Raw genomic sequence first — 26,087 nt, 5'->3', positions numbered from 1 at the left:
TCCATTACTGAGGTTTTCGGGGGTAAAATAACGGGACCTTAAGTTAGCTTTTAAAGAGATTTTTCTAATATTGAGGTCTCTTATATCCAGGTTCGACTGTATTGATTTACAAAATAAAGGATATTGAATGGTCAATAAAGGATCTTGGCATTACTTAAAATAGGAAACTCTCATATCGTGAACACATTAATAAAATTGTAAACAAATCTCTCAAACTTCTCGGTTTTATCAATAGAATGACGACGGACTTCAAAAATATTAATACCATCAACACTCTTTATTGCTCACTAGTACGACCCCATCTAGAATACGCTTCTCCTACTTGGTCTCCATTCTACATGACCCATATTGACCATATCGAGTCTGTCCAAGACCGTTTCCGAAGAAAAGTGGCATGGTTGCTCGGAGTTCAAAGGGGTAATTATTCCTATTTTGAAGTAGAGCAATCTTTTAATCTGTCTTCATTGGAGAAACGTAAAACCGAGATGGACCTTATTTGCATTTTTGAAATACTTAACGCTTTAAGTGGTGTCCCATCTCTGTTGCAATCAATTTCTTTTCATGTTCCCAACCGTGTCACCAGAAGTCAAAATCTGCTATTTATTAAATATTCCAAGAGCAAATTTTGTTTTTATGCCCCAATGTCCAGAATGTGTAGATTAGTCAATTCATCAAACGACTTGGAATTCTTTGGGATAGATGTTCCAGCTTTTTGTAGATCTCTTCGCGACTAAAATTGTGTGGGATGAAGTTGGATTGGCATGCTTTAGCTTAAAGTTTTGTCACTCGTTTTTATGAATATATTGTAAATCATTATTGTATTGCCCTTGTTTTTCTTTGCTACAGAGTTTTATGTTCTTTTTGTTCAGTTTCTTGTATTTATGTTTCTTCATGTAACTGTTGTAATTGGCTTAGGCCGTATATATAAAAAATAAATAACAAACTAATACATTTCATTGGTTTATCCATTCTATCCTCTCATTCAAAGTAAAACTCAGTGTGGCGGTTTATTGTTGTTGATTGGTCTAGAAATGGTACGCAGTGCGCAATTAGGAGTTAATGTCCCTGAGTAGAGTTTCGATGGCCACGTCGCCTACGGTCGGGCGGAAGAAGAGGCGCTCCAGGCGGCCGCCGGCAGCGAGACGAGCCACCTCAGCCAGCAGTAATAACAGCCGGCCGCAGCGCGCGGGGCTATGCCCCTGCAGCGCCAGTAATGCCTGCGTTTGTAGGCCCTCCGCGCGCCCCGCAGACCTCCCGCCCCTGCAAGCATCTGTAAAAAGAAAGACGACACCCTCAGCGTCTCTAACTCTTAAAAGTTCCGGAGCAGAACAATGAGAAAGTTTAATATTAAAAAAAAAACATATACGTATTAGTTAATATAGACTAGTAAACTAAGCCAAAATACAATTGATTTTTTTTGTATATTGTGTTATCATCGCTATGTTCTTTTTTTTAATTTTGGAATTTTAGAATTACTACGCCCGAGACGTCACATGTTCTCGTCCTGAGTTCTGATGACATTTAAAAGTAGAGCCCCGCAGCGTAAAAATACACTAAACGTTGAAAAAAATGGCTACCGAAAACCGGGAATCTATCATTACACATAACGCTGTAATTGATTGGTTAATTCTAAAGACGTTGTACAATACTCGTAGTTCAAAGTAGTTCGATTTTATTATTTTTTTCATATATTTTCGATAAACTTTGCCGTACGTTTAAATGCTTAAATTTTTACAGCGAGAAAGAAAATATTTTTTTGTGTCTTCTTCATTGATCCCCCGAAATTATTGTTTTCAGTTGAGTCTGTTCGGGTCACTTTTTGTCTATAGATTTGGACCAAAAAGATTATTCGGTACTTGCAAACGATGGTGCCGTACACACCACATTTTCAAGAACCAAACTCACTTTTGATGGGGTAAATGTACCTTACCAGATATATTTTTTAACATATTATAATTTTATTCATCTCCTTTGCTGGTAACATAAAAATTTGCGCCTGCATTAAATCTCACACTGACTGCAAAAATGCAAGAAGATCTCGACAGACTTTTTCAGTATTGTAATGTTAGCGAAAAGGCGGACTGTAAATGACAAATGAATTTCATTCAGTTTTGTGATTGGGAAATATTTGAGAAAGGAATAGGTACATGGAGTGGATACCTACCTTTAATATAATCTGAATGTTCTTCACTTTCTGGCACTGGATGACAAAATGAACTATAAAATGAGACAATGTTTTCCACGTCGCGCGACGATTCCAACCAGTTTTTTTCCGATTTTATGTCAAGTCAAAAATGTTGTATTGTTCTAAATCCAAATCTTCTAATTTTGAATATCTTCTATCTTGATGTTAGGTAGGTACCATAAGGATGGGTCAAAGGAAGGATGGGAACGAAAGGTAATCGGCCAGGAATAGTATTGATAAATGCTGTTATTTACTTAACAGTAAGCAAAATTTACTGAAATTAAATATAAGTAAATGTCACTCGCCTTGTGTTTCGCGCGAACAAACGACGATCGGCTTTCCTAACTCTTTCAATAACACCCCTATCTCTATAACAGATAGTCAAATTCGCGACTTGGGTGTTATTATTGATACAAAACTAATGTTTAATATTCACATTGAATCAGTTCTGAAAAAAACATATACAATGGTCGGACCTAGCATGCGGTTATTGAAACCATTTAAACATGCAGAGGCATACGAAAAACTTTATAGTTCGTCCCCAGCTAGAATACTGTACTCCTATTTGGTCAGCTTACTATAATGTTAGTATTATCAGACTAGAAAGTAGAAAGGGTCCAACAACAATTCTAACAGGTCGACTACCGGTTGATCCTTAACTTCTCTAACTATGCTGAAAGTATGCAGTACCATGGAATTAACTATCTTAAAAGTTTAAGAATAATGTTAGACCAGTTATTTTTATACAAATTAATAAATAATCAAATTGATTCCCCTAATCTACTTGAAAGACTTCCATTCCGTGTGCCATATAGACCGACAAGACAAAATTGTCTGTTTTACACAGATAACGCGTCAACAGGCGGCCTCCGTGGTGTAGTGGTCAAGACGCTTGATTCACGCTCGGAAGGTTCCGGGTTCGATTCCCGGTGAGAACACAAAAATCAAAATGAATTTTTCTCAATCCTGGGTGTTCTGTGATGTAATTCATCACTGTAATTGGGCCTACTGGCCTGTAGTGGTGCAAAAATAAATGAAAGAAAGAAAGAAACAAGCTATTTGAAACAATCTTTATGCGACCAATATAACAATAGATTTACCGAGGCTGATATTTTTTATGACAATGCATGTAAATTTAAGTAAAAAACCATAGAAATATTGAGAAAAGCAGATATTTAACTTTATTATTATATTCATATTTTTTCATTTCTTATTATTAACATTTTTTGGTGTGTGCATGAGTGTCCTATACTAACTAATATACAAAGACATTGACAATATTTTTGTACATAATATTTGATTACCCAATGAAAAATAAATGATTGAATATTCCCTAAAAGCTCTTCGCCTAGTCGACAAATTATGCCAGTATTATTGTTTGCCAAATCTTAAAAATAATTTTGATTTTGACAAATCTTAAAAATAATTAAGAGAAGCATTCGGATGTTATTATTATGTATATAACAAATATTTTTAGCATTTTTTGAAGAGAATTTTTGTTTTGTCTAGTGGAATTTGATAATATTTACACTTCTCGCTTGAAGTATCAACGCCGTGTTTTTCAACTCACCTGGTCGGAACAAGACAACAGCCTTGAGGCAAGCGTACTCCGTGTGGTCCACACGCAGACACACCATTCTTTGGCTCAGGTAAGTAAACTGCCGCACGAGATCTTGTAGATCAGCAGAGGCCTCACTTTCTATAACGAGGAACATCATACTCATCAATACTTCATTTTGTGTTTAATTAGACTATACAATAATAATAATAATAATAATAATGGTGTAGGTGCACCAATCACAATTAAAATATATAATAATCTACCAAAAACAACAAAAAAGTCAATATTGTATGATGTTTACAAGAGTGTTAAGTGCTTCTGATAAATAAATGTTCATTTACTATTAATGATCTAAATTTGTTGCAACAGACAGGGAAACCATTTTTGAGAAGGGAATATGGAAGTCTAGACATTTACAGGGCTCATGACCGGTCATTGGCTGGTTTAGGTTTACTTTACACACTGTGTAACATTCACCATTCTTTTTTTTTTGGGATATCAACAGTAATACATGTAAAAAAAATATAAAACAAATAAAATATACAGAGAATAAAACCAATGACAGATATCCACAGAAATACATTAAATACGCGTACAATACATACTAGTGTGTTTGTGTGAGTGTAAGTGAGTGAGAGGGTGGGTGAGTGGGTGTTATATTGGAATGAGGGTGGACATGTGTGTAAATATTGCACGAGAGTCAAGTGTTAAAAATATAAATATATATAAAATATTAAGAATTAGAGATGAAATAAGATAAAATAAGACTTTATTATTGAAACTAAGTATAAGACAAAAAAGTATGTTTTAAGACGCGCATTTTAAATGTTATTTTTTTACAATCAAATGGATCAATAAGGGGAAAGTTCAAATCATATTCACGAGCAAAACGTATAAGTGGAGAGTTCAGGGCATAGTTCGTACGAACTGCTGCCTATGTTTAAACATTCACATTTTCTCAACTCTTCCATCTGTTGACTTTTGTGAAGGAAGCGAGCCGAAATAAGACGTTACTACGTAAACGTAACGTAAAAAGGTGTACGAGTATATTTGATTTATTTATGTTAATTTTTTTTTTTTTTTATTTTGGCTTGACTTAAATTTCACCGATAGTCATCAATTTTGCTATGTCAAATCTGTACATAAGAGATATGTTGAATCAGGTCGTGGTCCCGTTGCTAGTGTTGCGGACTCACGGATCAGAGGTACGAGGTTCGAATCTCTCTCTACCCCAACTTGCTTCCCATTTTTGATAATAATATTGAGTTATTTACAACTCGTTGAAAAAAATCATAAGAACGCAAATATTTTTGTAGTTTAGAAAAAAATGTGCTGGCGCTATAAAAACTTTAATCGGTAAGCAGGTGTTTTAATATAAATGATTTTTTCAAGACAACAGACCTGAAGTGGGCGAGTGTTCATAATATTTGTTTGAGTGTTTATAATTTTGATTTGAGTAATGTAATCCAAACCAAGTGAGTTTTTTGAAAACTATAGTATGTAATTGGTGGAGGATTTTTCAGAGATGCTCTTGGGATGAAATAGAAAGACTTAAGCTCTACTGACTGCTGCTACTACCTTCAATATACCTAGAAATGCGCTCAGAAAAAGATCTCATTCCGAACTTTGTGAATCCTGCGATCAGAACTATATATCGGGTGAAGTGGGTGGGTCCAGTGCACTGAATGCTCAAAGTGGCACTAGAAGGAGTTTGATCCCAATGGGGAGGAGCCACAGTTCAATTGGAGTCGGTGTGAAAATTACGTTTAGAATTAGATGTCGGTTTGCCCTGTTCGACACCAAACAAGCCATGTGAAACGTATTGATTTTGGTTTCGGAGGTAGCTCGCCATTAATTTTGGCATATTTAGATAAATTGTTTCTTATGGCAGCTGTAATAGGACCATCCAAAAACCTAAAAAAGCGTCCAGTTTTATCTGCCGTCTTCGGACCTTTGGTATACAAATATGGTAACCAATTTTAAAAAACGAAAAAGATTCCGACACGGAAAAATGTTTCTGTTACTCTTTCTTAAAAAAACAAACAAATCGGTTTTGTTTTGCAGTGCGGAAAACGGGACAGCGAAACGTCGATTTTGTTGATTTTCAGTCATCTTTTTAGCAAAATATCAGGAAGACGTTTTCGAGAGAGCGTCAGAAAAACGATGTTCAAATACTTATTCATAAAAATTCCCAGACTTCGCCTATCTCCTTAAACATTCAAAAGCGCAGTGTGTACCTATCTATGTAATAAAAATGTACCTTCAATAGGTAATCCCCACTGAGTTGCCGTCAGAACAAAAAGCTCTCGCCAAGATGCTCCCAGCAGAACATCCTGATCAGCGCCGCTCATCTGCACGAAGGATGGGACAGCTCTCGCCCACTTCACCGTCAAGAAAAGAACCTGGGCGGCCATTTCATGAACACTTTCGCAGAACCTCGGCCCGGCTGTCAAGTCTACACCTCTCTTCCATACGCCCGAACCCCCAGCGCTGCCCAGCAACCCAGAACTGCTTATAGCGGTTTTTAGATCCTTAGCCTGGACGAAAATATCGCACATGTCGTTGAACGCCTGGTTCTTCCCGTCCAGGTTGTACATAAACTCGTTCCTGCTTATGAACTGTCCATTCCAATCTGTGGTGGTCGATGGGACGCTCGTCTTGTGTTCGGCACTCGAGTCCGCTAGTTTGTCGGTGCAGAGTGGCATATGGGTGCTGGTTGTACCGATTGTTAAATCTGTAATTAAACATTACGCGATGATTCAAATAATCTGAAAAAATACACGCATAAAATATAAGAATACATTGTTGACCATTTTACAACATTAGTTAAGAGTATCGTTTACACGTGGATAAAATAATTTTATTTTGACCAGGAATCGATCGATTGTCCACGTGTAAACAGCAATTTGTAGGACAAGACATTGCCACGGAGATAGACGGGCACGCTTAATCCGTGGAACAATGATTACCCCCACTACCCTATCATTTTTTTTGTTCATCGCTCCCGCGCATTTTCTCTGCCGAAATGACTGCAGAATTTTTTGTTTGTTATTATTTAGTCCTTAAACAACTCCAATACATCTTGGTACGTAATAAATAATGTTTTCCGTGAACTCGCTCGTAATAAACGCCGTCGTGTATTTATTTTCGCACGGCTGTTTACGGAGCTGGGACAAGACAATATTCTCCTATCTATTGTATTATCCACGTATAAACGATACATAGCTTACACTATTCTGCCTATTTTTAATCTTTGACAGTCCATATTTATTGAAATCTGTTAATTAAAACTATAAACTTAAATCAATGTAAAATATGTACAAATGTACAAATAGCAAAGTATTTTATTTATTATTATAGCAGTAAAGGTTAGGTTACCTGAGGGCCTTGTGAGGTCTGCTGGTGTGTTCGTTCTATTGGTCTCCTCTGAGCTGGAAACTTCATCTTCCTTGGCTGCGGGTGCACTAGGGGTCCACAGGCTGCTCCTTCTATCGTCGCCTAAACTTAGATAAATCATTGGCCAATTCTATCTGGGAGCTTATTAGGAAAAGCGATTCAAGTGACAAATAAAACGAACTTAATCAGTCAATCATCTTAATCATATCGATAACGCTTATGCTCGTAATAGGTTATATGACCTTATAATACATCCCGTAAGCCATAACGCTTCATCCAGATCTAAGTTCTGAACTAATGTTTTTTTTAATTTTTTAAATAGGAGTTGCTTGTTTTTTGCCTTGCTTATTATGTACAAGGCTTATAACATACTGCAACAGATACATTCCTTCTAACTCATAATCATCATTCCCTTTCCACACCTAATGGTGCATTGGCCACTACATTAGTACACCAATCGCAGCGCATCTTGATCATTTTTTGTTACAAGAAAGTAAGATGATCAAACTACTGACCCGTTGTAGATTATATTTAAATTTGAGGTATCTGCAAATCAAATTATGCAATGTACACCATATAAAAAAAAACACCCCTTTTCAATTCTACAAAGATTTTACTCTTAAAACTATTGGTTCTCTTCTGTAAGACTGATATTTTCAAAAGGAAATAATTAAACATAACAATTTCTGAGCTCCATAACTGATGAAAACGTTGTGAAAAATTGCATAACAACATAATCCTAAAACTAGTAACCATTGCACATATAACACTGTGATAAAAAAAAAGTGATATTGTTAACAAACCTTTATATATTCTTCTAAATCTCTTTCATCACCTTTAAAGTACTCCACTCCCGATACAATATAGGTTACATATGCCAACGTTTTTTCCAATCCTCGAAACAATTGTTAAAGTAGATTTTCGGAACGGTCTTTAAAGCGTGCAGTGATTCAGTTTTTCTCTCTTCAATCGTATCAAAACAGTGTCCTCGGAGCCGTCTCTTAAGCTCAGGGAATAGCCATTAGTCACATCAGGCGAATACGATGGTTGCGGAACGATATAAGTCGAACTTTTGGCGAAATGGTCTCGAAGCACCAATGCAGTGTGAGATATGTGATAATCCTGATGCCAAAACCAAGAATTGTTTGCTCATAATTCTGGTTTCTTTTTGCGAGTAGATTCACGTAAATATCATCATTCATTAATCATCATCATCATTCCCTTTTCGCACCTAATGGTGCATAGGGCACTGCATTCGTACACCAATCGCAGCGTATCTTGATCATTTTTGTTACATGAAGGTAAGATGATCAGACTTACGCTTCAGGCGCCAGTCCTAGGACTATGAAATATTCTAGTGTAAAAACACCCTTTTAAATAATATTTAATACCGACCATATCGAGAATCGAACCCGAGACCTCTTGCATGATAGGCAAATGCACTGACCATTACACCACGAGGCCGACTTTTAATGCACTACACCACGATAATCGAAGAAATCTGTAAACATGATCTTGATTTTTGAACGACTTTAGCGCGATTTTTCCTGTCTTGGCTCACCTTTTGCACGGAATCCGCTCAATTAGACGGTTGTTTCCGGGTTGTATTTATTTATTTATATTTATTATTTATTCATATTTTTCGCTTACAAACTATAATTAATAATAAAAATAATGTGACCTCACTGGGGTTTCCCGTGCCGAGGACTGCATATATCCGAGTCTCATCTCCAGTTATCGTGCATTTCATCTTCTCCTGATTGTCAGAAAGCATTGTTTCACAGACTTCGACACGACGCTATTTTTCCGAAAAAAAAAGTATTTTTGGCACCAAACGAGTTTTCACTCTTTTCAGGCACAAAACATTTTTTAAAATGGTCTGGACTGATCCAAATTAAATGTTAACAGTATCCGCGAGGTCTTTAACTGTCAATCGAGGATTTTTGAGCATCAAATCTTTGATTTCCATGACGTTTTGTTCATCAGTTGATATTGATGGTCGTCTTTTTCTGCCTTATTTGAATTGTTTATACCACTTGTAAACATTTTATGTGACATAACCAGCGAAGCGAAGGCTCTCAACGTTTCTGCAGTAGAAATTTCATACTATTAACAAAATATAATGCAACTTCTTTGCTCAACGAAAATCGCTAAATTAACTTTTGTTGTTTACAAAATACGCGCGTTGGCCATTGGACAAAAATGCAAACATTGTCATGAAGTTTCTCTAAACGAGCAGTTTTGTAAAATTGAGATTTTCCGTTGGAAATTTTTAGAGCATGTGATTACTTATTAATTTTACTATTTGCTATGGGGCCACAGCCCTAAAATTCTAAATAATGATTGACTGATTTCATAAATAATTATAATATTCATAAAAGTGGAGTTATACTTAAAATATGTTTTTCATTATCATTATTTTATATTGAGTCATAAAAATGGTGAACGTAAGCATTTGAACTTTTGGAGAAATGCGCGACGATTGCGAAACGGCCGATTTATAAATAAATAGATATAAATAAATCACAAGGGAAATATTATTAAGCTTCAATTCTTATTGTGTCTCTTTTATTCAGGTTTTACATTTAGGATATTATATTTTAAATTCATTCACAAAAATACTTGTATAAGATATTATTTACCGCGACTCGGCACCGGAATTTACTTAGATTTACCCGTTTTCACTAAAATTGATACCGCAGGAGAACCGTTCACTATTTTAATAAATAATTTATTGTTTAATATGTCATGGTATCTCTCTGTAAATGAAACGAAATAAACATTTAAAAAAATCTATGCCTGCGTTAGGGACACACTAATCTTGTCGTAAATTATGCCTGGAAATAGTGAAAATACGGTGAATTTCACGCAACGGTAAAAATCCACACCGCAAAATAATGTTACATGGGGTTGATTGATTTTATTTATGGTGTTCTAATTGATTTTTAACCACGTTTATATATTTTGTTATTTATTCATATTTTTTGCTTAAAAACTATAGTAATTAATAATAAAAATAATGTGACCTCGCTGGGGTTTCCCATGCCGAGGACACATTTAATTTAATGCCAGGCAAACACAATAGGGCGACTAATCTCCACTAGATTTCCTTTTGCTGCATTTTCACTTAAGAGTAGCCTCTGAATTTTTTTTATAAATACACAATAATATAATCAATGTCAATCCACCCTATTTTTACCGTGCCGTGTGGATTTGGATTTTGTTCAATGAGCACACTTGTATCTTTCGGAAATATAATATATTCGTGTGTTGGTTATATGTCTGAATAAGCATATAACCAGCACACGAATCTTACTAGTATGCGTGGCCTCAAATATAATACATTGACATATACGTTATATCTTTGGCTCGCTGTTTTGGTGGATCGTTGGTTATGAGATTAATTCTTAAAACCAATTTTTAAAAAAAAAAAAAAGGAACTCACCAATGTGCGAAGCGTAAACCGAACTTGTAGCGAACATGGCCGGGTACATAAAATGTGGGGTAAAGTAGGCGGCGGGAGCCACGTGGTATGGCAGGGGTGGCAGCAGGAGATCTGGTTTGGTGGTGCCCAGCAACGGGGACCGCCCGGCCCTGGGCGCTCTCTCGTGTTGAACTGCTGTAAATATGAAACCACTGCCTAAGAATCGATAGTGATCTAACCACGGGGTGTGAAAATATGATATTTGTGTGTATCATCATATCGACGCTGGTGACCAAGTGACACGTAGCAAATTTACAGAAGAGCTGTAGTTCTATTTTTTTAATTAATAAAAGACATTAATAAATACGTATTATACGAGATACGCTGCAATTGGTGTACCAATGCAGTGCCCTATCACCATTAGGTGTGAAAAGGGAGTGATGATGATGTTGATTATTTAAGCGTAATTCCTACATAATTTTCCGAATGTTTGAGTTTACTGTTTGCCATATATATGTGCCACATATGTATGTATTAAAAAAAAAAAAGTTTCTCTATACTCATGTGTCTGTGTCAACTAATTGCTGGTCCCATCTCAACACAGGACTTTTAGTCCCATGGAGTTGAGACTTATGTCTCAAATAATGTACAATAAATTTATGTATGTAAATAAATAAATAAAATAAAAAAATGGATAAATTTCAATTATAAAAATTAATACGAAATTCTTTATTTATTAAAAAAACGCGAAATCTTTCATTGACTCTTTTGTAACGTTGCTACATGTTGCTTGGTAACTTAAAAAAATAAGTATATTTGAAAATTTATTGATTAACTCTTACGGATTATTACATTAATTTTACATATTTAAAAAAAATTTATATCATACAATTTTTTTCTCTTTAACAGCTTCTTTTTTTATTTATATATACCAACTATATTTCTTAACACTGTTATATCGTTTATTTCCTTATATTGTATTTTTGTAAATTTATGTTATTTAAATACTCATGTTTTATATAACTTCTACATATGTAAAAGCTTTATAGGCATGAAAAATTACTAAAATAAAATTTTAAATCATAAAATATATGGTTGACATTTTGCAAGAGAGCATTAAAATTTGTTGCTCGCAACTACACATCTACTATGTACATTGACATTACAACGCCCAGTATTTTTTGTGGTATTTGATTATTTGACTGTTAAAATATGAAAAGAAAACTTTAGCACCATTATTACTGCAATATTCTCGACATTTTACTTAATTGATTTCAAAGAATACTAAAGTTTGTGGTATATGTCACTAAAAAAATCGTATTGATGCGTGTGCTAAGAAAAAAAATGGTTGAACTGCATTCACAGTTCAACTTTAGATTTACGACAGTGTACTTCTGGGGCTGCGATATTTCAAAAAGTGATATTTATTTTGTAAGAATATAGAGGAGATGTACAGAATATGGAATAGCTTAGGAGGCATACTTCTTACCAATAACAATAAAATAGTGTATTATTATATTATATTAATTATGTTACAGGGTGGCCTCCATGGTGTTATAGTTAAGACACCTGATAAGAACACAAAAATTATGTGTGATTTTTCTCAAGCCTGGGTTTTCTGTGATGTAGTTCACCACTGAAATTGAGTCTCTTTGCCTGTTGTGGTGCAAAAAATAAATTAAAAATTCAGTATTATAAATTGAAATCTTTGGGAACATAGTTAGGTAGGTACTATTAAAGGTTATCAAATATTTTTTTAAACACACGAATGTCATCATTTTAAATAAAAAATAAAATAATGGAAAATGGAAAATGGCCGCAGGTTATGCACTGGATCCACTTTTCGCCTTTGATTTCGTGTCTTTTTTCAGTGTCCATTTTCTTTTGCAAGCCTTCCTGTTCTGTTTTGTAAGGAAACTGTATGCAACCTGGAAACTATAATTAAATTTAGTTCTACTGTGATTCGATTTTACATATTTTTAATTGATTGCCTTACGGATTATTAAACTCATTTTACAAAAATACGTATATTTTTTTTATATATTTACTCTGTTGTTGATAATTATATTTTTTACGCCTTTGAAAAGTTTGTCTGAGTCTTTTGTTTAGTTTTGTCTGGTAGTTTATTGTATAATTTCAGTCCCTGATTTATTAGTCTCGATTGTACTTGTCTTGTTTTGGAATTAAATATGTGGTATTGTTCTGATATTCTTGTAATATGTCCATGTTTATTACATTTTTTGTAAAATGAGTTTTTTTGGGGAATTTCAACAAATTTAAACGCTGAAAACCCGGGAATGTCTCGTATAAACAAAGACACCTAATAAATTTAAATTATCATAAAAAATCGTTTAAATCAATATTTCGTGTCGACCTTCCCAGGATGCGAACTCGGGACCTCTGGCATAGTAGGTCAACGCGCTAACCACTAATCTACGAGGCGGACTCATCTCGACTTGATTTCCGTTTTCAGGATTTTTACTCGAGAGCAGCCATCGAATCGGAAACACTCGTTCAAGATTTTGGATCTTTTTCAAATCCTACAGAACTGCATTTTAGACACAAATCAAGTACCAACAACAAATTTAATATTCAATTTGATTGAATAGTGATATAGCTAATGTTTGCATCCAGATATTGAAACTTATTTGACTATGTGCTTATTTTTTGTTTTAACTCATTCAATCAAACTCAATGTTCTGACCGGTTTCGAAAAGTGACTGGTTTTATTTCACTCAGTCCTGTGTGTCTTCTTCGTCCACCCGGACACGAAAAATGATGCCTTTAAAGTACATTTACGGAGACTGGACAGCTGTACACGTGCGGATTACGAGCCCAGTGCGTGATATCACGTAATTGGCGCATTTCAAACCATACCAAAAAGATACGGCATGATAAAAAAACACAGGTGGATTTAAATTTATTGTATTCTTATTATTTTCTATTACATTTATTTCATGCCAGGCAAACGCAGTAACCAGTACACAATGGGCTGACCAATTTTCACTCGATTTTATTTTGCAGGGTAGCCGGTGAATAAATTTTTAATAAATGTAAAAGAATATAATAATGTCCATCCACCATAATTTTGCAATGTCGTTTGGATTCGGACAATACGTGTGAAATTGGACATTCTCTGTTTTATACCAAGCGGCTGCTGGTTATTTGGATCATTTTTACTAGTAAAAATTAATTGACTCTAGTTCCGCAATAATAAGAAAAAGTGTGTGCAGTCTAATGTAGCGAATCCCAATTTTGTGTTTTGCTATGAAACCCTAATAGTTTATTTACTTTTTTTTTGGCAGAACCCCATGTCGACATTATTTATAATAGTAAATTGACCTAATATATGTTGAATACTGAGATCTAGAGCGGCATTCAATCTAGTTCTAAACTAGTTTTTAGTATAAGCGTAAGCTGAAAAACAAGTCCCACATTGGTAAATCAATACAAACGGAAGACGAACCATGAATGCCTTCTCAACGACTACAAGGTATTCATATGTAAGTCCAATTCAAAAGTCATTCAAGTTTGAATCAGCCGCAGGCTTAATATTCTGTCACAACTTCGTTTCGTAGGTTCGTTCGTTCGTCATATATCTATCTCACCAACCCAATCAATGTCGTATTTCGCTCTCGTTTCCTCTAATACGATACGAATGAATTAACGAAAGGAAGTAGTCACAGATTAAGGCCACTGATTTGATTTATTGTTTAAGAGAGGATGAATTCTTAACATCGATCAAATTTCCATGCTCCGACACAGTTAATATTGATGGTTTGGTCCGATTTTCGAATAAATTATGTACGTGCTGGCGGCGTTTGTAAAAGGTGAATCTATTTACCGATAAAAGCGCCGGCGTCGCGGCGTCGACTGCCTGTTTTCTACGATAATACGCCCAACTCTCGGAACCCCTGTGACCCTTCCACCCCCTCCACCCCAGGGTTCCGCGGAACGCGTTTCAGGAACCGCTGGTCTAAAGTACCTATTGGGTGAGTAGGGGAACCCACCAATATAGTAACAATGTGTACCTAATGTATAAAAGATATTCTCTCTACTCTCTAGTCGATGTCTAAGTCAGCTGTTACATTCACACGTGTAATGTGACAATTATAAAAGACCTCACAGCTCTTACTTGGGAATTTCCTAGGTCCAATAATATTCTGACACCCCATCCATAATCCGTAAATACCGAGACTTGCTACAATATTCATAATGTGAACCAATTAGTTTGCATTGTAAATAGATGAATAAAAAGATAGATAAATAAATAAAATTCCTAAATAAATCAGTTTTTGACATTTCAAACAATACTAAAGGTTTATCATGATCATCATCATTCCATGTCCACTTCCTAGGTGGTGCATATCAGGGACGAAGGAGCATATGAAGCAAGTGAGGCTGAGCCTCACCAAGAAATCCTTGCTATTTACCAGTACATAACATATATTTTAATTCGCATTATATCAACACATTATGAATATAAAAAAACTACCAACCAATATAAAAATGCTCAAAGATGCCTACAAACATAGTCCGTACTGTGTTTTTTACTGTAGGTACCTACTTAAAATTTACGCATATTATACTTATCCTTAAAATCTGAGCTTCACTAAAAAATTGGTACCAAAGACGTCACTGGTGCATATGCTGTCATATATAAGTCGGGTCTGCGTCTCGCAGTTCTGGCATGCACTGCCTACGAACAGTGAGCGGCGGACGTCCAGGACGTCGAGCACCCAATACCTTGTAAAGGAGGCACGCCTGGTTAAGGCTCTCAGAAGGCATACGCTGTATATGAATCGACTAACTGTATCGCCTCCGCTTTATGACAGTTGCTTCCGCTTTATGACGCACACCCAAAACTCTTCTGAGACATTTTTTATCATAATGTAGTATTCCGCTGTTTTGGGCCCTGACTAGTGAAGTGTCATGATTCGCATCCACAGAGGAGAATAGGTGTTATTTAGGCGTTATATAGGCGCATTCGTACTTTTGAATAAGTATTTGAAACTCTCGACCCTTTCGATGACTTAGTTTGAGAGAGTCGAGGGATTTCGGGCATCAAGGCACGAAGCGTTACACAGTACAACCCGTGCATGCGAAGTACCTATTTAGCCTATCTCCAGTGACCTAAAGATCCCCTACTGCATCGCCAATTAAAAGTTACCCCGCAAATTTATATGCATACCTAGGTATGTAGGTCGGATAGGCACAAAAAATTCTTAAACTAATGTAGATACAATATTTAATAATAAATGTACAATAATAACTTCAATTTGAAAAAAAAGAAGTGAAAAATACCTCCTTAGTTTTTTAAAGTAAATGTTAAATAATAAATGTATTTCATTTGTATATGTGTTAAACAAATCTGTTTTAAAAAAAATTGTCCGACCGAAAACTCTCTAGACCTAGGGTAACAAAAATGATAACAAGTTACTAAATATAATTATTATATTTCATTTTGCACCACAACTGTGAATTACAGCACAGAAAACCTATTGCGAATAATAGCATATATAATGATTGTTGTGATCTTACCAGATACATAATAATAAAGACATATTGATTAATAATATTTTTTTTTAATATTACTATATTTACATTAAATACATTTACACTTACTCCGTTGCATCTTCTATATATTTTGTATTCAACATACTGTGCGAAAAAACTCCCTCGAGCCACTGTGTAACCTGGGGTTAGGAAATGATCGCCCTATAATCACTGTCTATTTTTATCTTATTAAAATTATATGTGTGTCCTGCGTACTGATCTAATCAGATTACATCTCTTTCTCTCAAATGAATAGTTAATACATTTCTCTCAGGGTAATCTCAGGTAAGTAATTTTTGACGTTCTTGGATATTGTTAAATCACGAGTTATATTCGACATTCTTATTTTTCTGAGTGTAGATTGCACGAAGCATATATATCCAAGCAGGTTTAGGTTATATGGAATATCATTCACAAAATTATTTCAATCAAAATAGTGGAGTCGTAGTATACGTTAGGGATAGCATGCGCGCTGATGTGGGGGAAATATGCATGGAACAAGGTAATTGTTTAAAAATTGTCATTGAAGATGATATATCCATATTTGCGATATATAGGTCTCCATCTTATAGTAATATTGACACATTCTTGGAGTCTTTGCATCTCCTCCTCCAGCAGTGCAGTGGGGCCATGCGGAGTATCATAGGGGACATTAATATTAATACGCTGGGCCAAAGGCACAGGCAGTGTGAAGACTACTTGTGCGTTATGGCTGAACACAATTTCATATGTAACATAGACGCACTGACAAGAGTGCAAGGTACCTCTGAATCTTGCCTTGACCATATCAATACTCGTAACGTACACAATTCTCTTACATTTACTATACAGAACACTATAACTGATCATTACACCACCGGTATTAGTATCCGAATAAACACGCCAAAAAAGAAAGTTAATAAATTTACAAATTCAATAAACTATTCAAATCATTTAAGGGACCTCGAATCCGAGTTGTGGGAGGACATACTTCAACAAACTGACACTGACGAAGCGATGAATATTTTTGTAAAAAAAAATTGAACATTACGTTGATGAAAATACTTTCAGTAAGTCGGTGGCACACAAAAAATTTCATCTTACTCCTTGGATTACGGATAGTATTGTAAAATAAATTCATAAGAGAAATCACTTACATAAAATAGTAAAAAAAGATCCAGTAAATGAAAATAAACAAAAATGTTATTTAAAATACAGAAATGTGTGTAAATATGTTATTAGAAGAGCAAAGGAGATATATTATAAAAATCTCCTGGGTAACAATAATTCTCCGGGTAAAATCTGGGAAACAATTCGAGAAATTACAAAAACTAAATAAAAAAAGGGGCCTGAAATTACATCTATAATTTTGCCAGACTCTACAAATACAAATGATCCCCAAATAATAGCCCATATTGCCAATGAATATTTTACTACACCTAGGTTCTAAATTATCTGAAGCTATATTATGTGAATCCAAACTGAATGAATGTAATCTAGCATCATCTATTAATGTCAAGAACATAATGCCATCGTTTCAACTAAATAAAATATCAGAACAAGAAATCATTAAAACTATCACTAGTCTAAAAAAGACGTATTCCAAGGGTCCTGACGTTGTTAATACTTTTATGTTAAAACAATTTAAAAAATTCATTACCAAACCTCTGTCGCACATTTTCAATCTAAGTTTTTCATCAGGAATTTTTCCAACACAACTTAAACAATCAATAGTGAAACCAATCTTTAAATCGGGTGATCAACAGAATATAGAAAATTACAGACCAATATCGTTGGTAAGTGCATATTCAAAAGTATTGGAGAAAGCATTCAAAAATAGACTTAGCGATTATGTAGAGAGTAAAAACTTACTTAGTGACAACCAATTTGGATTTAGACTAGGTAAAAGCACAGATGACGCAATCAAAAAATTAACCGGAGCATTAGTAAACAACATTAATAATGGTAAGAAAACACTTGCAATTTTTCTTGATTTGGCAAAAGCGTTTGACACCATATCGCACAAAATTCTTTTAAAAAGAGTTGAAAACATTGGGATCACAGGTAGACCTCTAAATTGGTTACACAGTTTCATTCCCAACAGATTACAGAGGGTTAAAATTAGAGAATGCAGCAGTACTGCTTTAGAAATAAATTTTGGGGTACCACGGGATAGTACGCTAGGACCTTTGCTGTTTATTATATATATAAACGAATTGTGTAATTTAAATATTAACACTCGTATAATCACCTTTGCAGACGATACAGTTCTTGTATTTGAAGGTGATAATTGGGAGGAAACACATGTTAAGGCTGAAACAGGAATGAATATTCTTAAAAACTGGCTCAAAGATAATTTGCTGACACTAAACTCAAAGAAAACAAAATACGTAAAGTTCAGCCCAAATATAAAAGGCCTACCAAGAATAGAATTAAGGATAAAAATTCATGATACAAATTGTAACACGCTCACCAGCTGTAATTGCTACCACCTGGAATGTGTACAAGACATCAAATATTTTGGAATCTTTATTGACGCACACCTTAACTGGAGAAAACATATTAACTATTTAGTAGGTAGAGTTAGGAAACTAATCTATATCTTTATAACACTGCGTAACATATTGTCCATTGTAGATATTAAAAGTATATACTATGGTTTGTGCAACTCTGTTTTGGCCTACGGTTGTCTTAGTTGGGGAGGAGCTGCCAAGACTATTCTTGATCCCTTGGTTAAGGTACATAAATCAATATTAAGGATAATATTGCGAAAACCGTACAATCATCCGAGTGAAGGCCTTTTTAAATCCTTAGACGTCCTTGGCTTAAGGCAAATCTACATAAGGAAAGTAATACTTGACATCCACAAAAATAGGAGCACTCAGGTGATTGTGAGTCATGCGCACTCAACCAGGAGTACAGTAAGAAACGATTTGGTGATTCCAATAGCACGTACAGCGGTATTCCAAAAATCATTTTTATATAACGGACCTAAACTATACAACCTGATACCGTCATTTTGGAAATCTGATAAACCATCAGTATTGAAAAAAAAATTAAATATTTGGTTGACAGACATTGGAGTAAGGAATCGGAGAATTTATTGAGGATAGTAATCTAAATATTATGCTATCCCATTGAATCATATATAAATTTATTGTATTTTCGCATGTGCATATATATTGTGTATATATGTGTGTATATATGTATATGTATGTATATGTGTGTATATATGTATGTATGTGTATATGTATGTATGTAGTATGTATGCTTTATATTTATATATTTAATTGTATTTTTGCATTTAATGTAAACTGTATTTTTTTTTTCTTTTCTTCTCTTTTGGGCTATAACTGTTTTTCTATTTCTTCAATATTGTTTTTATTTATAGGAAACATATTCGAAAACCATATTTGCCGCAACAAATCGGTTTCTTAGAACAGGCATTTGCCCATATAGAAACCGATTGCAACATTAGGCATATTAATATTTCTGGCTTGCCGACTCTTCCTATACTGAGCCCACTCCTAGTACAAGCAGAATTTGCCAGAGTGTTTTTTGTGCCATTTTTGTACCAATGTATAAAAGATATGACAAAATGTTTACAAGTTACGAGTTTTGGACTTGAAATACACAAATTTATTTAGTAGGAAAACATTTTTGAGATGGGAATATTGAAGCCTAGGCTTATGACCTGTCATTGGCTGGTATAAATTGCCACTTTACACACTGTATAACATTCACCATTCTGTAATTCAGCCGAATTGTAAAAATAATATTTATATATTTTTATAATTTATTGTCTAATTTTTCATTTTACTAAATGATCCAGGGGGAGCAAGCGCCTCACCTTGCACCACCGTGACTACACCTATTAGCACCACTGACCACTGTATACCTAGTTTCTGAAAGCACATAATATTTTTCCATCCACAGTCGTAGATTGATAAAAATCTATTATAACTAAAGATCGATAATAAATTCAAGTGGCCATGAGACTATGAAGCTATGAAGCAAGGTGTTTATTTAATATATTCGACAATGTTTCGTTTGATATTTCCGGATATTCATCCATCATCTCTACACAATATAAATATCTAGGTATCTTGTACTATTATCAAGGTAAATCACTCTATTATCAAAATATTGTACAGCTGTCACAAAAATACAGGTTCAGAGAAAAAAAATTGCTTTTGTTTGTAAAAACATAACATTTTGAACGGGGTTTGGTCCTGTGCTTAGGGTCGCGGATTCACGGTTGAAATACCTAAACAAAATGGAAATATTTGGGTAAATCATAAGATCGTAAATATTTCATTCAAAAAATATTTACACGTTAAACAACAGTTTTTTTGTATTATATTTTTCATTTAAAATAGCGTTTGCAATTTTAAAATATAAATGATAGTTCACGAATCTTATGGTTGCTCAGTTTCTCAATACACCTACACTACACGTTTGCTTATGTCGAGAGCATTTAGCCTCGCTATTATGGTAGGAAGCGCTGAAGAACTTTAGAATCGATATCCGGTAAAGTATTTGGCCACATTTGGTCGAAAGTTCGAGAGTCTCGAACCTAGTGATGGAACGAACTGCAAAGTCATGAAATTATTCGATTCTTCTTTAACGCACTTCTTTATATAATATTTACGTCATTCTTTTCTCTATCGATAGTTTTAAGTGTTCATTAATCATATTGGATTATTCGCAAAAGGTATTTAAGTAACCTCTCGGCTTGATGGCTCACTTATCCGGAAAATTTCATTTTTTATTACAAGCAAGTAAACCGTTACATGTAAGTACTACATAGGTGTACTATTATTGTAAAGAGTTACGTCGTCATATAAGGAGGAAGTGCTTCAGTGGATATATTAGTTAATAGACTATCAAACTAAGCCTCAATTTCAAAAACGTATATTTTTATGTATCGTATTATCGGCGCAATTTTTCGATTTTGAAATTACTCCGCCCGAAGTTCTTTACGGTGAGTTGTCCGATTGGTAGGTTGGCTTCCGGTAACCGGGAATGTATCACAATACTCTGTCATTGGTTGATTTTGGAGAACTAGGGATGCCTTTCAAAGTAGTTCATTTTGGTTTAAATAATTTTTACAATTTTTTTCATACATTTTCGAGAAACTTCGCCATACAAAAAATAAATGCTCTTATATTTACCGCGCACAAGAAGCATTTTTTACGTCCAATTAGCGTATTATTGTGTTGGAATGAAATTAATTATTGTTGAAATAAATCTAAATTATGTACATGTAAATCAATTAAATTAATAAGAAAACAAATAATTCTCTAAAACTTTTGTTTAAAAATCTCTTATTGCTACATAAAAATTCAATGAGAATAATTATCAGAAAAAAAAATGAACGAACCTACCGATTTAAAAATATTGTGGGTAAATACATAATGCCGGCCTCCGTAGTGTAGTGGTTAAAACTATTGACACACACGGAAGGTTCTGGTTTCGATTCCCAGTGAGAACACAAAAATTAAAAATGTGATTTTTCTCAAGCCTGAGTGTTCTGTGCTGTAATTCACCACTGTAATTGGGAATCCTGGTCTGTTGTGGTGCAAAAAAGGAAATAAATAAATGAATAAATAATTAGCAAAGAAGTAATAAATAATAAGTCATCACGCATAAAACGTAAGGTAAAAGAACTACATTAAGAAAAACGCGGTCTGATTTTCTTCATACATACGTTTTCCCCTATTTTCTCCCTGGATTATTGCACTAGGGGTATCTTTATTGATTTTGCTTAATTTTTTGATAAATTGTTTTTTATGGGAGCTAGTACTGTCCAAAAACGCAGAAAAAGCGCCCAGTTTTATCTGCCGTCTTCGGACACACGGCACACAAAGATGATAAATAATTTTGAAAAACAGGGGTACAGAAAATTTCATTTTTAATAAGTAGGTACTCTTTCTCAAAAAAAAACAAATCGGTTTAGTTTTGAGGCGCGAAAAACGAGACAGCAAAATTTCGATTTTTCGATTTTAGTTTAGTATAATCAGTCCACCGTGCAGTTGTTTTTGTCGCACAATATCGGGGAGGCATCTGCGAGAGAGTGACAGAAAAAAAATATTCAAATACCTGTTCATCAAATTTCTACGCCGCCGCATATCCTTTTAAAGATACATAAATGTTCAAACATGCATGGGTGGAATAATGAATCTTACATATCGTTTAGGATGATCAGTGTTTACTTAAACCAGCTAACAACAACTTATGAGACCTTGTCTTTTATGTTAATTTCTCAAAAAAGGTTTTATATCTTAAATGAAATGTCTATCAACTATGTAAAAAAAGTAGAGAATATCACCGGCTTGAGCAAATTTTTTCCTATATTTTTTAAATATTTTTTTTTATGCAATAATTATTACCGCCAATAAATCCAATAAATAAAAGTACGTGTCTTTATTTTATGAAGCTTAAATTATTAAAAATAATTATAAATGTATTCCCCCAACTGCTTTTGGATCGTTCGACGATTTCGATCAATCAGTTATGCTCATCTCTAGTCAATACTGTTGACAGTTAACACTTCAGGGGTGAGGCTGTCATTTCCCAAACACGTTTTGAGGGCTTGTGTCAATATTGACTTCACCCGGCGTTCCTCAGAGAACCACTCTGCCCTACCGACACGTCCACACACTTTCCTTCCCCGTTCCCACAATGAATTTAATTGTGAACTCTAACATCATATTCTGGGGTCAAAAGGCAAAAAAGCAGTAGCTGCCATTTCGACATTTTTACAAATGTCTTCATTTATTTTTATTTTTAAAAAAAATGCATTTTCATAGAATGATAAAAAAGTCTGGTTCCAATTATTTTATAAGGTAGTTTTGTGTTTTTTCTTAAATCTATAATTTAACTTTTGCCGGAGTCCGGTTGTATTAATAATACAGTTATGTGTGTGTAATATAACCTGAATCCTGGGCGAATATTTTAGACTCGATGGCTGCGCTGCTCTCAGTTAAAAATCCTAAAAAATGATATCGCATTCGTCTTTAATTCTTGAGGTCCCGGGTTCGATTCCTGAGAAGCTGGACATGAAATATTTGTTTTCAAAGGTGGTCGTAAAAGCGTAAGACTGATCAACTGACTGTAGTACGTAGGTAAATACACATAAGCAACCAAAAATATTAACGAAATAAATACATAAATATGAAAAAACAAAAAAAGGAAAAACATTTTTAAATATAAAGAAAAGTTTAAGAATAATATTGCGAGAGAAAAAAAGAAATCAGACTCGTTTTATAACTATCAAATCCAAAAGGTTTAGTTTTAATGATGATTTGATGACAAAATATTTTTTTGTGTTATTTTGCCGCTGTGATACCAAATATTCACATTTTAAAATGCCCGATTCTATTTTTACTTGTGACGTCACTCTTACCTCTTAGTTGTTCTACGGAATCTTTTAATAGGGCGTATGATTGGCGAACTAATTAAGGATGATAAAGGCAGGGTCTTTTTGGTCGTTGCCGTGACTGATTTAAACTCAACCGAAAATTTGTGGGCAATACTTAAATATGTAGGATTTAGGTTTTGAGCGTTGGAGCTCCTACCCCAGTTAGAGATTGACAGAGAAGACACGAAGTTGCTGTTTGATGTTTATTTATTAAGTTGTTGTTATCGGAGTTGAAGAAACTCCGCTTGAACTACACGTTGGAACTGTGTGACGTCGTCGATCTGGACTGAAGTGAACTGAACGTGTTAGGCTGACTGACTGGCGTTGCCACGCCCTGAGGTCTCTTTATAGGCGACGTTCCTTTGTTGTTTATTTCTTCATGGTTGGGACGATGTGAATATACTGCAGAACGATGATCCCGATTTCACGTCCAATACTGATAGAGTTGATTAAATGTGATATTGAATTCTACTGAAAATGATGACATTGCTTTCTACGGTCATCACACTATCTCGTGTGTGTCATCGATTATGGACTTCATAGTACAGATTAAAACCCCAAACAGCAAAAGAGCTTAAGAAAGCACGAGAACATACGTGGAATGAAGACATTTTGGAAAAAACTATTTTTTTTTTAAATGCTGTCTCAAATTGCTGCCGTCATTAAGACAAAACGGGGGCCACAAAAAAAATGTTATTTGGTATTTTGATTTACGTGCAGTTTTCAGAGAAATGAAGATCTTTGCGCAGAGCGTGTTCGTAGGTATTAAAATCTTCAATCTAATATGTAAAAAATAAGTTATGAGCATAAATGTTTTATTCATTGATCTACCAGGGTTGCATTCGAGGACGATGAATTACAAAAAAATGGAAGGATGTTGTATTTTTGTGTATTAAAAAAGTTAGTTTTTGAACGTTTACAAACAGCGTACATTTTTTAGATACCCAGAGCCTCGATTATGATGGGAAGATAAATACGTCATACCTCCTTGACGGTATAGTTGGAGATAAATTCGCTCTAGCAATTACAAAGATATATTACCGACCCCCACCTTTAAGTTTTGGGTGGGTACATAGATATGAAACAAGGGAAAGCGTACGTTACGGTACACATATCTACACTCTAAAATCACATAGCTTCAATATTACATCAGTTGAAGATTAAAGTCTCCCGAACGACTACAAAGATATATTATCGATACCCTCCACCATCAAGTTTTGATGTAAGTACATCGGTTTATATCGACGGGTCTAGAACCACTCGATACGTTTAGTGACAAAAATTTTGTACCACCTAGAATTTTTTTCTTTTATTACGATCTATTGAAATTTGAAATCGTTTTGAGGTTGGCACTTTTTTTTAAATGCCTATTAAAAATATGAGAGAGAAATAAGTAAATTTTGAAGTCGAATTGTTTTCCGATATAATGTCAGATTATGAGAAACGAGTGGCTAGATGCAAAAATAATCTCGTTAGGTTCTGTCCATAGATGGAACTTTTTGTAGAATAGATTAGAGTTTTACTATCTTTCTGAGAGAACGTATCGAGAGCCGGCTTTGTAATCGCTACGTACTAATTCAGTAGATAAATGCAGACGATCGTTAAGCACATCGTTTATTGTCTTATAAAAATCATGTTCAAGCGAGCATTTTTTGCTTGAATTGGGATTTATTGGCGTTTATAATCGCTTTGAAGTGGACACTTTCTATCAAAAAGCCTATTTAAAATATAAATGAGAACTAGTTTAAATGTTAATGACGTAATGAACGCGGACTATATTTTAGCGGTCATTCATTGGCTTCTTTCGATCATATGATGTCGATATAGCAAGTAGGGTCTACCTACCGAGGTAAGATACAGATAGTACAGAAGTAAAGTATACCGTCTTGATATATACAGATGAAGATAACGTTCATAATCGAGGCATAGGTACCAGTCTAGGGGACTATAAAATATTCTAGTGTGAAAACAACATTTTAAATAAATATTTCATATCAACCATATCGGAAATTGAACCCGATACCTCTTGCTTGGTAGGCAATCGTGGTGACCATTACACCACGAGTTCATATCTATGATATTATGCTCTTCAGTATAATCTCTTTTTTAAGAAAATGGCGGATATTAAACCTTCGCAAGAACCTAGCGATATTATGATGATACGCGAACGTGATACGAAATAAGCCTTTTTCACTACACGAGAGAGTTGTGGAAGATTTCCGGTTTACTTACCATCAATGGACCAATAGGCAGATTTCAACGAGAAGAAGCGTAAAAGAACTTTAGACGTCACTCGTGGACTAATTTCAGAAATACAAAACTTTCAAAAATCACAGCGTTTTTAAAAACATTTTTTTGGCTTAGTTTAATAAAACATTTAAGTTTGTAAGTGAAAATTATTGATGGAAGTTCATTGTAATTTATTTTATAAATAAAAGACAAGTGATACTTTGATTCACAAATTTGGAATATTTAGTGACCGGTTTTATCGCTTTCGACATCTTCGAGACTGGACTCGAATTCCAAATTTGTGGATTAAAGTATCACTCGTATTTTACTTAGT

At 34.5% G+C, this 26,087-nt stretch overlaps 1 protein-coding gene across 1 annotated transcript in view; it reads right to left on the bottom strand.

Annotated features, from left to right (window-relative positions):
- Positions 1 to 1,049: 1,049 nt before the first annotated feature.
- LOC148281591 (nuclear receptor subfamily 2 group F member 6-like) overlaps positions 1,050 to 26,087 on the bottom strand; it is a 37,251-nt gene continuing 12,213 nt past the window's right edge. The window contains exons 3-7 of the mRNA XM_088226501.1: positions 10,588 to 10,782; positions 7,125 to 7,244; positions 6,007 to 6,480; positions 3,756 to 3,884; positions 1,050 to 1,270 (exon numbers count right to left, since the gene is read on the bottom strand). Coding sequence (XP_088082627.1) covers positions 1,050 to 1,270; positions 3,756 to 3,884; positions 6,007 to 6,480; positions 7,125 to 7,244; positions 10,588 to 10,782 — 1,139 coding nt within the window. The remainder of the gene's footprint in view (positions 1,271 to 3,755; positions 3,885 to 6,006; positions 6,481 to 7,124; positions 7,245 to 10,587; positions 10,783 to 26,087) is intronic.

Source organism: Micrasema longulum, unplaced genomic scaffold, assembly GCF_059751315.1.
Source record: "Micrasema longulum isolate JH-2025_06_02 unplaced genomic scaffold, ASM5975131v1 h1tg000435l, whole genome shotgun sequence".
Classification (NCBI taxonomy): Eukaryota; Metazoa; Arthropoda; class Insecta; order Trichoptera; family Brachycentridae; genus Micrasema; species Micrasema longulum.
Note: the sequence above shows the minus strand (reverse complement) of the source record. Positions and strands in the feature narration are given on the sequence as shown.